The 17,349-nt window shown below is 43.3% G+C and overlaps 1 protein-coding gene across 1 annotated transcript in view; it reads left to right on the top strand.

The window, feature by feature from the left end:
• The first annotated feature begins 1,042 nt into the window (after window positions 1-1,042).
• LOC120054354 (microtubule-associated serine/threonine-protein kinase 2-like) overlaps window positions 1,043-17,349 on the top strand; it is a 43,289-nt gene continuing 26,982 nt past the window's right edge. The window contains exons 1-4 of the mRNA XM_039001763.1: window positions 1,043-1,052; window positions 1,443-1,518; window positions 4,010-4,088; window positions 5,335-5,486. Of these exons, the coding sequence (XP_038857691.1) occupies window positions 1,043-1,052; window positions 1,443-1,518; window positions 4,010-4,088; window positions 5,335-5,486 (317 nt within the window). The remainder of the gene's footprint in view (window positions 1,053-1,442; window positions 1,519-4,009; window positions 4,089-5,334; window positions 5,487-17,349) is intronic.

Here is a 17,349-nt window from a genome sequence, read left to right as displayed (position 1 = left end):
CCTCTATGTTGAGCAGGTTGTTACACACACCCCAGGTTTCCTCTATGTTGAGCAGGTTGTTACACACACCCCAGGTTTCCTCTATGTTGAGCAGGTTGTTACACACACCCCAGGTTTCCTCTATGTTGAGCAGGTTGTTACACACACCCCAGGTTTCCTCTATGTTGAGCAGGTTGTTACACACACCCCAGGTTTCCTCTATGTTGAGCAGGTTGTTACACACACCCCAGGTTTCCTCTATGTTGAGCAGGTTGTTACGCACACCCCAGGTTTCCTCTATGTTGAGCAGGTTGTTACACACACCCCAGGTTTCCTCTATGTTGAGCAGGTTGTTACACACACCCCAGGTTTCCTCTATGTTCAGCAGGTTGTTACACACACCCCAGGTTTCCTCTATGTTGAGCAGGTTGTTACACACACCCCAGGTTTCCTCTATGTTGAGCAGGTTGTTACACACACCCCAGGTTTCCTCTATGTTGAGCAGGTTGTTACACACACCCCAGGTTTCCTCTATGTTGAGCAGGTTGTTACACACAGTGTAGGCTAACTAGCAGACAGAGGGTTCTATATAGACCCGAACCCCAGAGAGTTTATTCAACCTCATCCCTGCTCTCTTTTTCTTCCTTTCTTGTGCCTCCTCTCTCTATCTTCCTATTCTCTCTCCATCATTTTGTTTCTCTGTCCCTTCTGCAGTATTATTAAAGACAGTAATGATGATGTGTTCTGTGGCTACTGGAAGAGTAGCTTGTTTGTCTACATCTCCTTCCTCTCTGTAATGGGCTTTAAATGCTCTTATTTCTCTCATTCATCTCATCTCTCTCTGATTCTACTGCTGCTGTTGTTGCTGTGAAGAAGCAGCCAGACGATTAGCAGCCCAGTCATTAAGCACTCTCGTCTCCGTCTCATCCGGGTCCTCCTCCTCACATCATCTCCTCGGGCCTGTCCCTGGCTAAATTAAAACACTGCATCAGGAGCTTTGTTATCTATAAAAGACTCCTATTATCCTGTCGGAAAGTAGGAAGGCAGAGGAGGGGGAGGCGTGATGGGGGAATGTATTTTCTGTTTACCGTTGGGTGAAGGAGGTGGGGGATGTACGTACTATGCAATACACACACAGGGATGTCAGAACAATGGATTGCAGTCCCTTTTCACATGCTAATAAAGGCTGAGTGTTTTTATGTAACGTGTGATTGTGTTGTTGGGTTATTTCTGTTGTCCATGTGTCATGCTAGGTTCTCCTTGACGTGGTTCTTAGCGGAAAGGAATATTATCTTGGGTAATCTATTGTGTAGGTTCACAACCTTGTTACACACATCAGTGATATCAGTGATATGACTATGTAAGGGGATTTTATGGCCTTTACACCTAAATAACTAGGTCTAGAGCTGAGCCTTTTGCTTCTTCTTGTATTTAATCATTGTCTTTCTATCTACTTCTCCCAGGGAGCAGCCCTCTGGACAGCCCCAGAAACTTCTCCCCCAACACGGCAGCACACTTCTCCTTCGTTCCAGCTCGCAGGTGAGCCTGGGGTCAAGGGGTTAACTCACTGGGATCACATGACTTAATGTGTCTGATCGTCTTATCTCTGTATATACAGTGGTTTGCTAGGGAGAAGGGATTATTACCTCGTTCTGTCATTTGAGCCATAATGCTGATTGACAGTCACCTGCACCCCACAGAAGAGACCGTTTCCCCAAGCCCAGTTAAGCTTTTTTCTTGAACTCCTCCCATGGCTAATACTCACAGCAGCTCCGTGCTCCTCTTTTTTAAATGATAATTGACAGGCTGGCTAATCAAACCCAGATCATCTGAAGGGTTGAAGCCTAGTTTAATATCCTCTTATCATTCACAGGCTTTGAATAGGAGGTGTAATTACAGAACTAGATATAGAGAGCCTGAGAGGAGTTAAGCACAACTCCAGATGAAAAGGATTCTAATAAGTAAGTTTCATCAGTCCTTCTAGACAAGAAGACAGATATGCCATGTGCTAGTAAAATGAAATAACCTGTCTTCTGTATGGGAGATAGATAACACTTCTGCTTCTGCTCTGAATCGGTAAATCAGGGAGACAGGAAAATTTACCTGACGCAACAGTGCCACACAGTGGTGAAGTGTGATAAATCAGGATATCTGAAATGAAATGGTTCTGCGTTGCTCATCACAAAACCAGTGGGTTTGTAGAGCTAACACACTATCCTCTCTCCCACACAGTCACGGGCACAGGGCTGACAGGTAACCTTTGACCTTTCAACTCCACCTTCTACTCTATCCCATGTCCTCTGCCCTGCATGGACACACCAGGGCCCCAGAGAAGTTCTAGTAGCAGTGATGTTCTAGGATCTGTCCATATAATCGTATTCATACAGCTTAATTTCATCTCATATTCATCTCCATGTTGTGGTCTTGTCTGTGTGTGTGTGTTGCTGGCTTGTGTCCGTGTGTGTTTGCTTGCATGTGTTTGCAGACTTTGTATATATTGTATTCTCCACATAGCTCATCCAAATATACCTACTACTGAACATACCATTTTCTGCCCAAATGATATACTGTCTGAACACAGCACGTATTTATATTGTGGATTCTGACACATGCTCACTGTAATGTATCTACTGTGGGTTGTTATTTCCTGATTTCTTGCCGTGATCATTTTATGTGTGTTTTTGTATTGTATTTGCAAGACATTCTACTGTACTGTTGGAACTAATAACACAAGACATTCTACTATACTGTTGGAGCTAGTAACACAAGACATTATACTGTACTGTTGGAGCTAGTAACACAATGCATTCTACTGTACTGTTGGAGCTAGTAACACAAGACATTATACTGTACTGTTGGAGCTAGTAACACAATGCATTCTACTGTACTGTTGGAGCTAGTAACACAAGACATTCTACTGTACTGTTGGAGCTAGTAACACAATGCATTCTACTGTACTGTTGGAGCTAGTAACACAAGACATTCTACTGTACTGTTGGAGCTAGTAACACAATACATTCTACTGTACTGTTGGAGCTAGTAACACAATACATTCTACTGTACTGTTGGAGCTAGTAACACAAGACATTCTACTGTACTGTTGGAGCTAGTAACACAAGACATTCTACTGTACTGTTGGAGCTAGTAACACAATACATTCTACTGTACTGTTGGAGCTAGTAACACAAGACATTCTACTGTACTGTTGGAGCTAGTAACACAAGACATTCTACTGTACTGTTGGAGCTAGTAACACAATACATTCTACTGTACTGTTGGAGCTAGTAACACAAGACATTCTACTGTACTGTTGGAGCTAGTAACACAAGACATTCTACTGTACTGTTGGAGCTAGTAACACAATACATTCTACTGTACTGTTGGAGCTAGTAACACAAGACATTCTACTGTACTGTTGGAGCTAGTAACACAAGACATTCTACTGTACTGTTGGAGCTAGTAACACAATACATTCTACTGTACTGTTGGAGCTAGTAACACAAGACATTCTACTGTACTGTTGGAGCTAGTAACACAAGACATTCTACTGTACTGTTGGAGCTAGTAACACAAGACATTCTACTGTACTGTTGGAGCTAGTAACACAAGACATTCTACTGTACTGTTGGAGCTAGTAACACAAGACATTCTACTGTACTGTTGGAGCTAGTAACACAAGACATTCTACTGCCCTGTTGGAGCTAGTAACACAAGACATTCTACTGTACTGTTGGAGCTAGTAACACAAGACATTCTACTGCCCTGTTGGAGCTAGTAACACAAGACATTCTACTGCCCTGTTGGAGCTAGTAACACAAGACATTCTACTGCCCTGTTGGAGCTAGTAACACAAGACATTCTACTGCCCTGTTGGAGCTAGTAACACAAGACATTCTACTGTACTGTTGGAGCTAGTAACACAAGACATTCTACTATGTTTGGTTGGTACCATGGCTCCATCAAGCCTTTCATAGTAAACCCAAGAACTGACATTAACCCCTGCCATCCTCTCTGTTTCTCTGTTTCTCAGGACGGATGGCAGACGCTGGTCTCTGGCCTCACTTCCCTCCTCTGGATATGGCACTAACACACCCAGCTCCACTGTCTCAGTGAGTGTGTGTGTGTGTGTGTGTGTGTGTGCGTGCGTGCGTGCGTGCGTGTGTGTAGAATGTTTTTGTGTGTGTATCCTGACCGTTAGTCTCACCGTTAGTCTCACCGTTAGACTGACTGTTAGTCTCACCGTTAGTCTGACTGTTAGTCTCACCGTTAGTCTCACCGTTAGTCTGACCTTTAGTCTGACCGTTAGTCTGACTGTTAGTCTCACCGTTACTCATATTGTTAGTCTGACTGATGTCTGACACACACAGCCTCTTCCTCATGTTGATGAGAAGCCTGAAGGCTTCCTGCTACTCACCAGCTCAGAGGAGCTCATATAACCTCATTATAGATTCAGGTTAAATTAGCTCTGAATATTTTTTATCCTACTCAAAGGAGCACCAATACCTCCGTAACCCCTAATGTACAGTCTAAATGTTTAACAGACAGTCATCCCCATTTAAAATTCTCCAGTCTGTTCATTCACAACGGCCCAGTAGAGAGCAGAGCACACTACCTTAGCCAGGAGTTAACATTCACAGTAGCAGTTAGTCGCTGGGCTACTAGCTACCCGGCTCTTCTCCCCTTGTAATCCCTCCCTCCAACAGTTAGCCGCTACTAGCTACTCGGCTCTTCTGCTCCTGTAATCCCTCCCTTAGCAGTTAGCTGCTACTAGTTACTTGGCTCTCCTGCTCCTGTAATCCCTCCCTCCAGCAGTTAGCCGCTACTAGCTGCTCGGCTCTTCTGCTCCTGTAATCCCTCCCTTTAGCAGTTAGCCGCTACTAGCTGCTCGGCTCTTCTGCTCCTGTAATCCCTCCCTTTAGCAGTTAGCCGCTACTAGCTACTAGGCTCTTCTGCTCTTGTAATCCCTCCCTCCAGCAGTTAGCCGCTACTTGGCTCTTCTGCTCTTGTAATCCCTCCCTCCAGCAGTTAGCCGCTACTAGCTACTAGGCTCTTCTGCTCTTGTAATCCCTCCCTCCAGCAGTTAGCCGCTACTAGCTACTAGGCTCTTCTGGTCTTGTAATCCCTCCCTCCAGCAGTAAGCCACTACTAGCTACTTGGCTCTTCTGCTCTTGTAATCCCTCCCTCCAGCAGTAAGCCGCTACTAGCTACTAGGCTCTTCTGCTCTTGTAATCCCTCCCTCCAGCAGTTAGCCGCTACTTGGCTCTTCTGCTCCTGTAATCCCTCCTTTTAGCAGTTAGCCGCTACTAGTGCCCGGCTCTTCTGCCCTTGTAATCCCTCCCTCTCTGCTTCTCACAGTCATCCTGTTCATCCCAGGAGAAGCTGCACCAGCTGCCCTTCCAGCCCACGGCGGACGAGCTGCACTTCCTCACCAAGCACTTCAGCTCCGAGAGCATCACAGACGAGGATGAACGACACTCGCCCATGCGCCCCCGCTCACGCAGCCTCAGGTAGGACAGGACACCCAGAGACTCTAACGATCATGTACCCAGTACACGGCCCAGTGCCCACCCTATACCCCAAGCCTCCCTATCTGTACACGGCAGACCACAGACAGAACTCACCTGACTGTCTTACTGGCTGGCTGGCTGGCTGGCTGGCTGACTGACTGGTTGGCAGTAGGGCTGACCTGTGTAACTGCAGTAAACAGAAAGGTATTAAACCTAAAGGCCTATATTTAACTGATAGTCAAAAGGGTCATTGACATGTGGCTTGTGAGTGATTGGAGCTCGGAACACAAGCATTTCACTACACCCGCAATAACATCTGATAAATATATGTATGTGACCAATACAATTTGATTTGATTTGACCGTGATCTCTTCACTCTCACCTTTCTATCGACCCAGCCTACCTCAGTCTCCTCTGTCTCTACCCATCACGCCCGTTCCCTCTATCTTTCTCTCTCTCTCTCTCTCTGTCTGTCTGTCTGTCTCTTTCAGTCTCTCCCTCTGTCACTCTCTCTGTTCTACAATTCTCTTTCTCTGTCTCTCCACCTCTTTCTCTTTCTCACACTCCATGTATCTCCCTCCCTGTCTCCCTTTCCTGTCTCTTTCTGTCTGCGTCTGTCAGTGTTTGGTCATTGCCAGAGGTTATCTATCTTAGTCAGTTTGTCTGTCTGTCACAGCCTTCTGTGAGATCTGAGAGGTGCCAGTTCTGGTGTCATCTCAGCTGATGCCACCATGTCCTGACATGACCTGCTGCTGCCAGTCTAAACCTTTCCTCTCCTTCCATCCTTCTGTGAGGATGAAGAACTCACACTCTCCTTCTATCTCACTCTATCCTCATGAATGGAGAACAGAAAGTGTCTCTTTTGGTATTATATAAGGGAAACACTTCATGAGGTTTGGTGTTAAGACCTCTATATGACACAGAGAGAGGCCTAGCCCCTCAACTCCTACATTCTATAGTAGGCTGGGACAATACCCGTATCTTGATCATCTTTAGTATCATGGCAAGGAAACAAAACACAGAACAAAACAAACATTATGTTGTCATCCAGAGTCACATTTATTTATTTTCCAAACTATAGCACACAATATGTTACATACAGCAGGTTTTTAAAGGACCAAAACATTTAGTCTGCTTCGTGTTTTCATTTTTGCCATGGAAAAAATATTTGGATACTGGTATGGTCACAGCCCTAGATAGGCTGTATCTCTCTCTGAATGTACTCAGTATTGGATACTGGTATGGTCACAGCCCTAGATGGGCTGTATCTCTCTCTGAATGTACTCAGTATTGGATACTGGTATGGTCACAGCCCTAGATAGGCTGTATCTACATTTACATTTACATTTTAGTCATTTAGCAGACGCTCTTATCCAGAGCGACTTACAGTAGAGTGCATACATTTTTATTACATTTTACATACTGAGACAAGGATATCCCTACCGGCCAAACCCTCCCTAACCCGGACGACGCTATGCCAATTGTGCGTCGCCCCACGGACCTCCCGGTTGCGGCCGGCTGCGACAGAGCCTGGGCGCGAACCCAGAGACTCTGGTGGCGCAGCTAGTGCCCTAGACCACTGCGCCTCCCTAGACCACTGCGCCACCCGGGAGGTCTCTCTCTGAATGTACTCAGTATTGGATACCGGTATGGTCACAGCCCTAGATAGGCTGTATCTCTCTCTGAATGTACTCAGTATTGGATACCGGTATGGTTACAGCCCTAGATAGGCTGTATCTCTCTCTGAATGTACTCAGTATTGGATACCGGTATGGTCACAGCCCTAGATAGGCTGTATCTCTCTCTGAATGTACTCAGTATTGGATACTGGTATGGTCACAGCCCTAGATAGGCTGTATCTCTCTCTGAATGTACTCAGTATTGGATACTGGTATGGTCACAGCCCTAGATGGGCTGTATCTCTCTCTGAATGTACTCAGTATTGGATACCGGTATGGTCACAGCCCTAGATAGGCTGTATCTCTCTCTGAATGTACTCAGTATTGGATACCGGTATGGTCACAGCCCTAGATGGGCTGTATCTCTCTCTGAATGTACTCAGTATTGGATACCGGTATGGTCACAGCCCTAGATGGGCTGTATCTCTCTCTGAATGTACTCAGTATTGGATACTGGTATGGTCACAGCCCTAGATAGGCTGTATCTCTCTCTGAATGTACTCAGTATTGGATACTGGTATGGTCACAGCCCTAGATAGGCTGTATCTCTCTCTGAATGTACTCAGTATTGGATACCGGTATGGTCACAGCCCTAGATAGGCTGTATCTCTCTCTGAATGTACTCAGTATTGGATACCGGTATGGTCACAGCCCTAGATAGGCTGTATCTCTCTCTGAATGTACTCAGTATTGGATACCGGTATGGTCACAGCCCTAGATAGGCTGTATCTCTCTCTGAATGTACTCAGTATTGGCCTTCCTCAGTGTTGTCCCCAAGCACGTGGAGTAGCCAGACAGGCTCACCTGGGCTGGGGGGGTCGTTAAGACATTTTTACCGAACAAGCTCCATTTTGGTGGCCTCTGGTACATTCTAATACTAGATTGTATTTTCAACCAGCAACTATCAGGAAACAACACCATTTTGGGGGGGGGGGGGGGATCATACTTTTACAGTGTTAGTTACAGCAGCTGTTGTACAATATCATATAAAACTGCTGACATCCACAGGCTTCAAGCTTTCTTTTAAGAGGCATTTTCTCAGCTTTCTGCAATACAGGTGTGATAGAAGAATGAAGCCGGTGTTTAACTTGGGCTTTGCTACACAGAAAGCAGCAGTTGACTACTCCATTGTCAACACTTTGATTTAATCAGTAGACCTTCATCAATATCTTTGATATAGCTAGCATATACAGTACCAGTCAAACGTTTGGACACCTACTCATTCAAGGGCTTTTCTTTATTTTTACTATTTTCTACCTCGTAGAATAATAGTGAAGACATCAAAACTATGATATAACACATATGGAATCATGTAGTAACCAAAAAAGTGTTAAACAAATCAAAATATATTTTATATTTGAGATTCTCTGCGGTCCAACTCATCCCAAACCATCTCAATTGGGTTGAGATCGGGTGATTGTGGAGGCCAGGTCATCTGATGCAGCACTCCATCACTTTCCTTATTGGTCAAATAGCCCTTACACAGCCTGGTGTGTTGGGTCATTGTCCTGTTGAAAAACAAATGCTGGTTAAGTGTGCCTTGAATCCTAAATAAATCACTGACAGTGTCACCAGCAAAGCACCATCACACCACCTCCTCCATGCTTCACAGTGGGAACCACACATGCAGAGATCATCTGTTCACCTACTCTGCGTCTCACAAAGACACAGCGGTTGGAACCAAAAATCTCAAATTTGGACTCATCAGACCAAAGGACAGATTTCCACCGGTCTAATGTCCGTTGCTTGTGTTTTTTGGCCCAAGCAAGTCTCTTCTTCTCATTAGTGTCCTTTAGTAGTGGTTTCTTTGCAGCAATTCGACCATGAAGGCCGGATTCACACAGTCTCCTCTGAACAGTTGATGTTGAGATGTGTCTGTTACTTGAACTCTGTGGAGCATTTATTTAGGCTGCAATTTCTGAGGCTGGTAACTCTAATGAACATATCGTCTGCAGCAGAGGTCACTCTGGGTCTTCCTTCCCTGTGGCGGTCCTCATGAGAGCCAGTTTCATCATAGCGCTTGATGGTATTTGCAACTGCACTTGAATACATTTTCCAGATTGACTGAACTTCGTGTCTTAAAGTAATGATGGACTGTCGTTTCTCTTTGCTTATTTGAGCTGTTCTTGACATAATATCGACTTGGTCTTTTACCAAATAGGGCTATCTTCTGTATACCACCTCTACCTTGTCACAACACAACTGATATGCTTAAACGCATTAAGAAGGAAAGAAATTCCACAAATTATCTTTTAACAAGGCACACCTGTTAATTGAAATGCATTCCAGGTGACTACCTCATGATGCTGGTTGAGAGAATGCCAAGAGTGTGCAAAGCTGTCATCAACGCAAAGGGTGGCTGCTTTGAAGAATCTCAAATATAAAATATATTTTGATTTGTTTAACACTTTTTTGGTTAATACATGATTCCATATGTGTTATTTCATAGTTTTGATGTCTTCACTATTATTCTACAATGTAAAAATAAAGAAAACCCCTGGAATGAGTATGTGCATCCAAACTTTTGATTGGTACTGTATATCAATATCTTTGAAAATACCATATAGGTATCATTAGCTTTTAAAACAATTCAATCTGTTTTCTTTTATCCTATTTTGGACCAGTGAGGCTATCTCTCCACTAGCCTGCTTATTGTTCCTGCTGTGAGGAGGATTCACCATCTTCATCGAATGTTTTCATAATTTATCTGCAGATGATCATCAAATAGCCTAACAGTTTGCAAATTAGGGAGCCAAATGAAAGCTCTCTTACCAATGCAATTCGGTAAGCTACTGACGAGTCACTCACTTTAACGTGTCTCGCAAGTCCTGATGGACTTCATATTGAAAATAGAAACCAGATCTTTTGTTTACTTGTCCCGATGCGATACACTGGACATATAACTACGTTGTATGATTTATAAATGGGAAGGATACGTGAGATCGACTTTATTCAGTCAGTTCAACACCTTTTATAAACTAGTCAAGCTTGCTGTTCGTCAATGAAAGCACACTAAATATCCTCCATGGCTGCGTATGAAGCACACTAAATATCCTCCATGGCTGCATATGAAGCACACTAAATATCCTCCGTGGCTGCGTATGAAACACACTAAATATCCTCCATGGCTGCATATGAAGCACACTAAATATCCTCCGTGGCTGCGTATGAAGCACACTAAATATCCTCCATGGCTGCATATGAAGCACACAAAATATCCTCCATGGCTGCATATGAAGCACACTAAATATCCTCCATGGCTGCATATGAAGCACACTAAATATCCTCCTTGGCTGCGTATGAAGCACACTAAATATCCTCCATGGCTGCATATGAAGCACACTAAATATCCTCCATGGCTGCATATGAAGCACACTAAATATCCTCCATGGCTTCGTATGAAACACACCAGGGTCCAATGCTAACTTTTTTTCTCACTGGCCCCAACCAGTTGAGCAAAAATCTACTGGCCCAAACAGAATTTCTACTGGCCCGGACATGGTGTAGTTCTTAAGTGGATTGGGGTCATGCAGGGCCTATAGGTTGGCATGCTTCCTCTCTATATTCAGATATTAATAGGTTACATTTGGTTATTATGATATGTATTAAAATCTGCGTAATATAATTTAGGTATCCAAGTCATATATTATTTAGAATTGCATTGTATTAATTGCATTCATTTTTGTTTCTGAAGTAGGTCATTTTGAGATTTGAAAATAGGACGCTGCCCCTTTAAGAGAAACGTTCCAAAAGAGATATCGGGGTGTTTTTCTATATGTATACTACCGTGAATCGTAATAATCAAAATGACCTAAAACTAATGTTATGCAAAGTAGATGTACATTTTTCGTGGATAGCTAGCTACCAATTCTTCGTGACTAGCTACTAGCCAGTTAGCCCTATTGATTTACAATGGACTTACCCATTCCAGCCAGGACAATGGCAATAGAGACAAAACAATATATACGCAAAGCAAACGTCTTACTTCATAACTATCAGCTAGCTATATGTGAATCGTAATAATGTAGCTAACCAGATAGGTCATTTTTGCCTGTTAAACTAACTAATGTTATGCAAGGTAGATGTACATTCTTTGTGGGTAGTTGGCTAATAATTATGTGTGGCTATCTGGCTAACTAACAGTAGTAGTTAGCCAGTTAGCCCTATTGACTTACTATGGGCTTGCGACCTGCGCAAACTACAGTCGGTATTGTAGGCAGGTAAACATGCCAAAATTAACACGGCATGTATTTATTAACGTATCAAGATAAAATATTGCATTCAGGCAACATATGAGATGTGAATATGCAACATTTCATTCCAAAGTCGGAGTCTATTTTCTCTCGCTTCAGCTCAATTGATGTCCGCCATTGATTTCAATACATTTTAGTAACCTTTTTACGTGGTTGCGACATATTTCTGTGCATACTTTCTGTTGAAGCTTGCATCGATGCATGCTTCAAAATATGTACAAACGGCGTACACATTTGAGAAGTGCCTTCCTCTTGATTTGGACTCATACTCCGACCCTCTAATTTGCGTGCTCAGAGCCCGGTGGTGTGCATTTTGAGAAACACCCATCGACACGGCTTCAGTAACAAGCTAGTCAAGCGGAATGCCCTGTGTCTTTTTGTATCTTTCTTTGTGCAGACTATCAACAGTAGCCAGCATATTGCTAGTCTGTTCACTATTAGTTTACTTTTGTAATTCACTTTCCCTAAAAGAAACAAGCTCAGTGAATAGATTGAAGGCAGGTAAATGTTGAACTGGAATGTAAAAATGCACTGGCCCAACACATGCTTTTACTGGCCCCGGGCCATTTAATGTCAGATCCTGCATGTGAAAGAAAATAAAGGAATGTGCCAGAAAACAATTGGCTGAGTGGATTACATGGTATAATCCACTCATTATATGGTATGTGCAAATTCCCTCACATTATATTGGACCTGCAAATTCATGCTCTCTTCCTCCGTGTAAAGAAATTAGACTGCAACCACATTCTAGCGGGAGAGGGCTTTGGATACTTTTTTAAATACTTTTTTTGTTGTTGTAGTGAATTGAAAAGTAGCCTAGTTAATTTAAGTGGAAAAAAGTACCTGGCTTGAAAATTAGTCTGTATCGGCTGTATTGCCGACAGCCGGCGCTAGTGGAAAACACTGCCTGCCTTTCAGGCCAGCTAGCAGAATAAGATCTATGAATATTAGATGAGCTAGCAAGGTGTGAGAAAGAAGATCATTACCAGCCCTTTACAAATGTCTCTCTCTGCTGTATGACTGTACTGTATAATCATCTGAGGAGAGGGAGAGATAGAGAATGAGAGAGAGATGGGAAGAGAGGGGGTGAATGGTAGGGGAGAGATAGAGAATGAGAGAGAGAGGGGGGGTGAATGGTAGGGGAGAGAGAGAGAATGAGAGAGAGAGAGAGAGAGGGTGAATGGTAGGGGAGAGAGATGGTAGGGGAGAGAGAGAGGGGGTGAATGGTAGGGGAGAGATAGAGAATGAGAGAGAGAGAGGGGGTGAATGGTAGGGGAGAGATAGAGAATGAGAGAGAGAGAGGGGGTGAATGGTAGGGGAGAGATAGAGAATGAGAGAGAGAGAGGGGGTGAATGGTAGGGGAGAGATAGAGAGAGAGGGTGAATGGTAGGGGAGAGAGATGGTAGGGGAGAGATAGAGAATGAGAGAGAGAGAGGGGGTGAATGGTAGGGGAGAGATAGAGAATGAGAGAGAGAGAGGGGGTGAATGGTAGGGGAGAGATAGAGAATGAGAGAGAGAGAGGGGGTGAATGGTAGGGGAGAGAGATGGTAGGGGAGAGATAGAGAATGAGAGAGAGAGAGGGGGTGAATGGTAGGGGAGAGATAGAGGCTTTAGAGGAGAGCGGGATGAAGGGGTGGGCTTGAATAAGGGTGATTGCTATGGTAAGGGAGAGAAAGGGTGCTGGAAAGTGAAGGAAGCAGATGAGGTGAGGGAGAGCGAGTGAAAGAAAGAGAGAGAGAGAGCGCGTGCACCAGAGGGAGTGAGAAAGAAAATGCAAAGATGAGTCTCAGACCAGCTAATTGTGATTAGAGAAATAAAGAAGGAAGCAATCATATGCTAATTTCATGGCCTTATTATCTACCATACTGAAAGTGATGACAGCTGTGGTTCTTCTCCTGTCCTGCCTCTCTCTCTCTCACCCCTCACTCATTCTTCAGGAGTTGTAGAAATGAGCTCAACATGTTCATCCATCGTAGGTTTGTCATATCCAGCTGTGGGTCCTGTTATAAATGAACAGCACAGAGCCATATGGCCTCACAGACACACACACAGAGACAGACACACAGACCCTTCATTTTGCGTGTACCCCTATTGAATCTACAGTATTATCCATATTATTATAGTCTCATCCAACGGGGCTCTGAGGCATTTACGTCACCCCCCCCCCCCCCCCCCCCCCCCCTCCTCACACACAGACACACACACACCTGCCTCTCACACAGACAGCCCCCCCTCCTTTTCTCTGTCACGCTCAATTAGGTTCTTCATTTCCCCAGTTGCCCTCCTCACTGGTGTTATGCCAATCTTACCCTCTCTCTCTTTTCTCTCCCCCTCTTACTCTCTGATTCACTTCATTTATCATCTTTCTCTCTGATTCACTTCATTTATCATCTTACTCTCTGATTCACTTCCGCGGTCATCCCCCTCTTCAAAGGGGGAGACACCCTGGACCCAAACTGTTACAGACCTATATCCATCCTGCCCTGCCTATCTAAGGTCTTCGAAAGCCAAGTCAACAAACAGATCACTGACCATCTCGAATCCCACCGTACCTTCTCCGCTGTGCAATCCGGTTTCCGAGCCGGTCACGGGTGCACCTCAGCCACGCTCAAGGTACTAAACGATATCATAACCGCCATCGATAAAAGACAGTACTGTGCAGCCGTCTTCATCGACCTGGCCAAGGCTTTCGACTCTGTCAATCACCATATTCTTATCGGCAGACTCAGTAGCCTCGGTTTTTCTAATGACTGCCTTGCCTGGTTCACCAACTACTTTGCAGACAGAGTTCAGTGTGTCAAATCGGAGGGCATGTTGTCCGGTCCTCTGGCAGTCTCTATGGGGGTACCACAGGGTTCAATTCTCGGGCCGACTCTTTTCTCTGTATATATCAATGATGTTGCTCTTGCTGCGGGCGATTCCCTGATCCACCTCTACGCAGACGACACCATTCTGTATACTTCTGGCCCTTCCTTGGACACTGTGCTATCTAACCTCCAAACGAGCTTCAATGCCGCTTCAATGCCATACAACACTCCTTCCGTGGCCTCCAACTGCTCTTAAACGCTAGTAAAACCAAATGCATGCTTTTCAACCGTTCGCTGCCTGCACCCGCACGCCCGACTAGCATCACCACCCTGGACGGTTCCGACCTAGAATATGTGGACATCTATAAGTACCTAGGTGTCTGGCTAGACTGCAAACTCTCCTTCCAGACTCATATCAAACATCTCCAATCCAAAATCAAATCTAGAGTCGGCTTTCTATTTCGCAACAAAGCCTCCTTCACTCACGCCGCCAAACTTACCCTAGTAAAACTGACTATCCTACCGATCCTCGACTTCAGCGATGTCATCTACAAAATAGCTTCCAATACTCTACTCAGCAAACTGGATGCAGTTTATCACAGTGCCATCCGTTTTGTTACTAAAGCACCTTATACGACCCACCACTGCGACCTGTATGCCCTAGTCGGCTGGCCCTCGCTACATGTTCGTCGTCAGACCCACTGGCTCCAGGTCATCTACAAGGCTATGCTAGGTAAAGTGCCGCCTTATCTCAGTTCACTGGTCACGATGGCTACACCCACCCGTAGCACGCGCTCCAGCAGGTGTATCTCACTGATCATCCCTAAAGCCAAAACCTCATTTGGACGCCTTTCCTTCCAGTTCTCTGCTGCCTGCGACTGGAACGAATTGCAAAAATCTCTGAAGTTGGAGACTTTTATCTCCCTCAACAACTTTAAACATCTGCTATCCGAGCAGCTAACCGATTGCTGCAGCTGTACGTAGTCCATCGGTATATAGCCCACCCAATTTACCTACCTCACCCCCCATACTGCTTTTATTTATTTACTTTTCTGATCTTTTGCACACCAGTATCTCAACTTGCACATGATCATCTGATGATTTATCACTCCAGTGTTAATCTGCTAAATTGTAATTATTCGATTGATTGCCTACCTCCTCATGCCTTTTGCACACATTGTATATAGATTCTCTTTTTTCTACCATGTTATTGACTTGTTTATTGTTTACTCCATGTGTAACTCTGTGTTGTTGTCTGTTCACACTGCTATGCTTTATCTTGGCCAGGTCGCAGTTGCAAATGAGAACTTGTTCTCAACTAGCCTACCTGGTTAAATAAAGGTGAAATAAAAAATAAAAATAAATGTATCATCTTTCTCTCTGATTCACTTCATTTATCATCTTACTCTCTGATTCACTTCATTTATCATCTTTCTCTCTGATTCACTTCATTTATCATCTTACTCTCTGATTCACTTCATTTATCATCTTACTCTCTGATTCACTTCATTTATCATCTTACTCTCTGATTCACTTCATTTATCATCTTTCTCTCTGATTCACTTCATTTATCATCTTTCTCTCTGATTCACTTCATTTATCATCTTACTCTCTGATTCACTTCATTTATCATCTTACTCTCTGATTCACTTCATTTATCATCTTACTCTCTGATTCACTTCATTTATCATCTTACTCTCTGATTCACTTCATTTATCATCTTACTCTCTGATTCACTTCATTTATCATCTTACTCTCTGATTCACTTCATTTATCATCTTACTCTCTGATTCACTTCATTTATCATCTTACTCTCTGATTCACTTCATTTATCATCTTTCTCTCTGATTCACTTCATTTATCATCTTACTGTCTGATTCACTTCATTTATCATCTTACTCTCTGATTCACTTCATTTATCATCTTACTCTCTGATTCACTTCATTTATCATCTTACTCGCTGATTCACTTCATTTATCATCTTACTCTCTGATTCACTTCATTTATCATCTTACTCTCTGATTCACTTCATTTATCATCTTACTCTCTGATTCACTTCATTTATCATCTTACTCTCTGATTCACTTCATTTATCATCTTACTCTCTGATTCACTTCATTTATCATCTTACTCTCTGATTCACTTCATTTATCATCTTACTCTCTGATTCACTTCTTTTATCATCTTTCTCTCTGATTCACTTCATTTATCATCTTTCTCTCTGATTCACTTCATTTATCATCTTTCTCTCTGATTCACTTCAATTATCATCTTACTGTCTGATTCACTTCATTTATCATCTTACTGTCTGATTCACTTCATTTATTATCTTACTGTCTGATTCACTTCATTTATCATCTTTCTCTCTGATTCACTTCAATTATCATCTTTCTCTCTGATTCACTTCATTTATCATCTTTCTCTCTGATTCACTTCATTTATCATCTTTCTCTCTGATTCACTTCATTTATCATCTTTCTCTCTGATTCACTTCAATTATCATCTTTCTCTCTGATTCACTTCATTTATCATCTTTCTCTCTGATTCACTTCATTTATCATCTTTCTCTCTGATTCACTTTTTACTGTAGATACAAGGCTTCAGACAAAACTCTTTCCTCCCACAAGTTAATGAGAGTCTGTGTTCAAGGTCGTTTCTCATATTATTATGAAACATATTTTTTTGAAGATGGCCTGAAGGTGATTTTGATGTTGCGTTATGGGAGAAATATTTCATTTTCGAATGAGCCTTTGTCCGATGTTATTCATTCTCAGGACCTTGGTGATTCTATTAGCAGCTTGTTTGATGGGAGCTTTATTCAATAACGCCACAAATCACTCAAAGACACTCCACTCTCACACAACGGAAGGGGGGGGGTGAAAATATCTTATTTGAGTATTTATGACTCAGCCTCTGGCTATGCATCAATCTCTGTCAGAGCTAACCTTTGGTTACCGTGGCAGCAGTGATTGTGTTTCTGAGTGAAATGTTTTATATAAAAAGACAGGTGTGTGTGTGGCAGGACTCAGAGCTGAGAATGTTTCTCCTCACTTCGTTTTGATGATTGACATATATGTATTAATAAAAGTAGAGAGACAGACGGACAGCTAATTAGTGTGTTGTG

The sequence above is a fragment of the Salvelinus namaycush genome, chromosome 10, assembly GCF_016432855.1.
Source record: "Salvelinus namaycush isolate Seneca chromosome 10, SaNama_1.0, whole genome shotgun sequence".
NCBI classification, from domain to species: Eukaryota; Metazoa; Chordata; class Actinopteri; order Salmoniformes; family Salmonidae; genus Salvelinus; species Salvelinus namaycush.
Note: the sequence above shows the minus strand (reverse complement) of the source record. Positions and strands in the feature narration are given on the sequence as shown.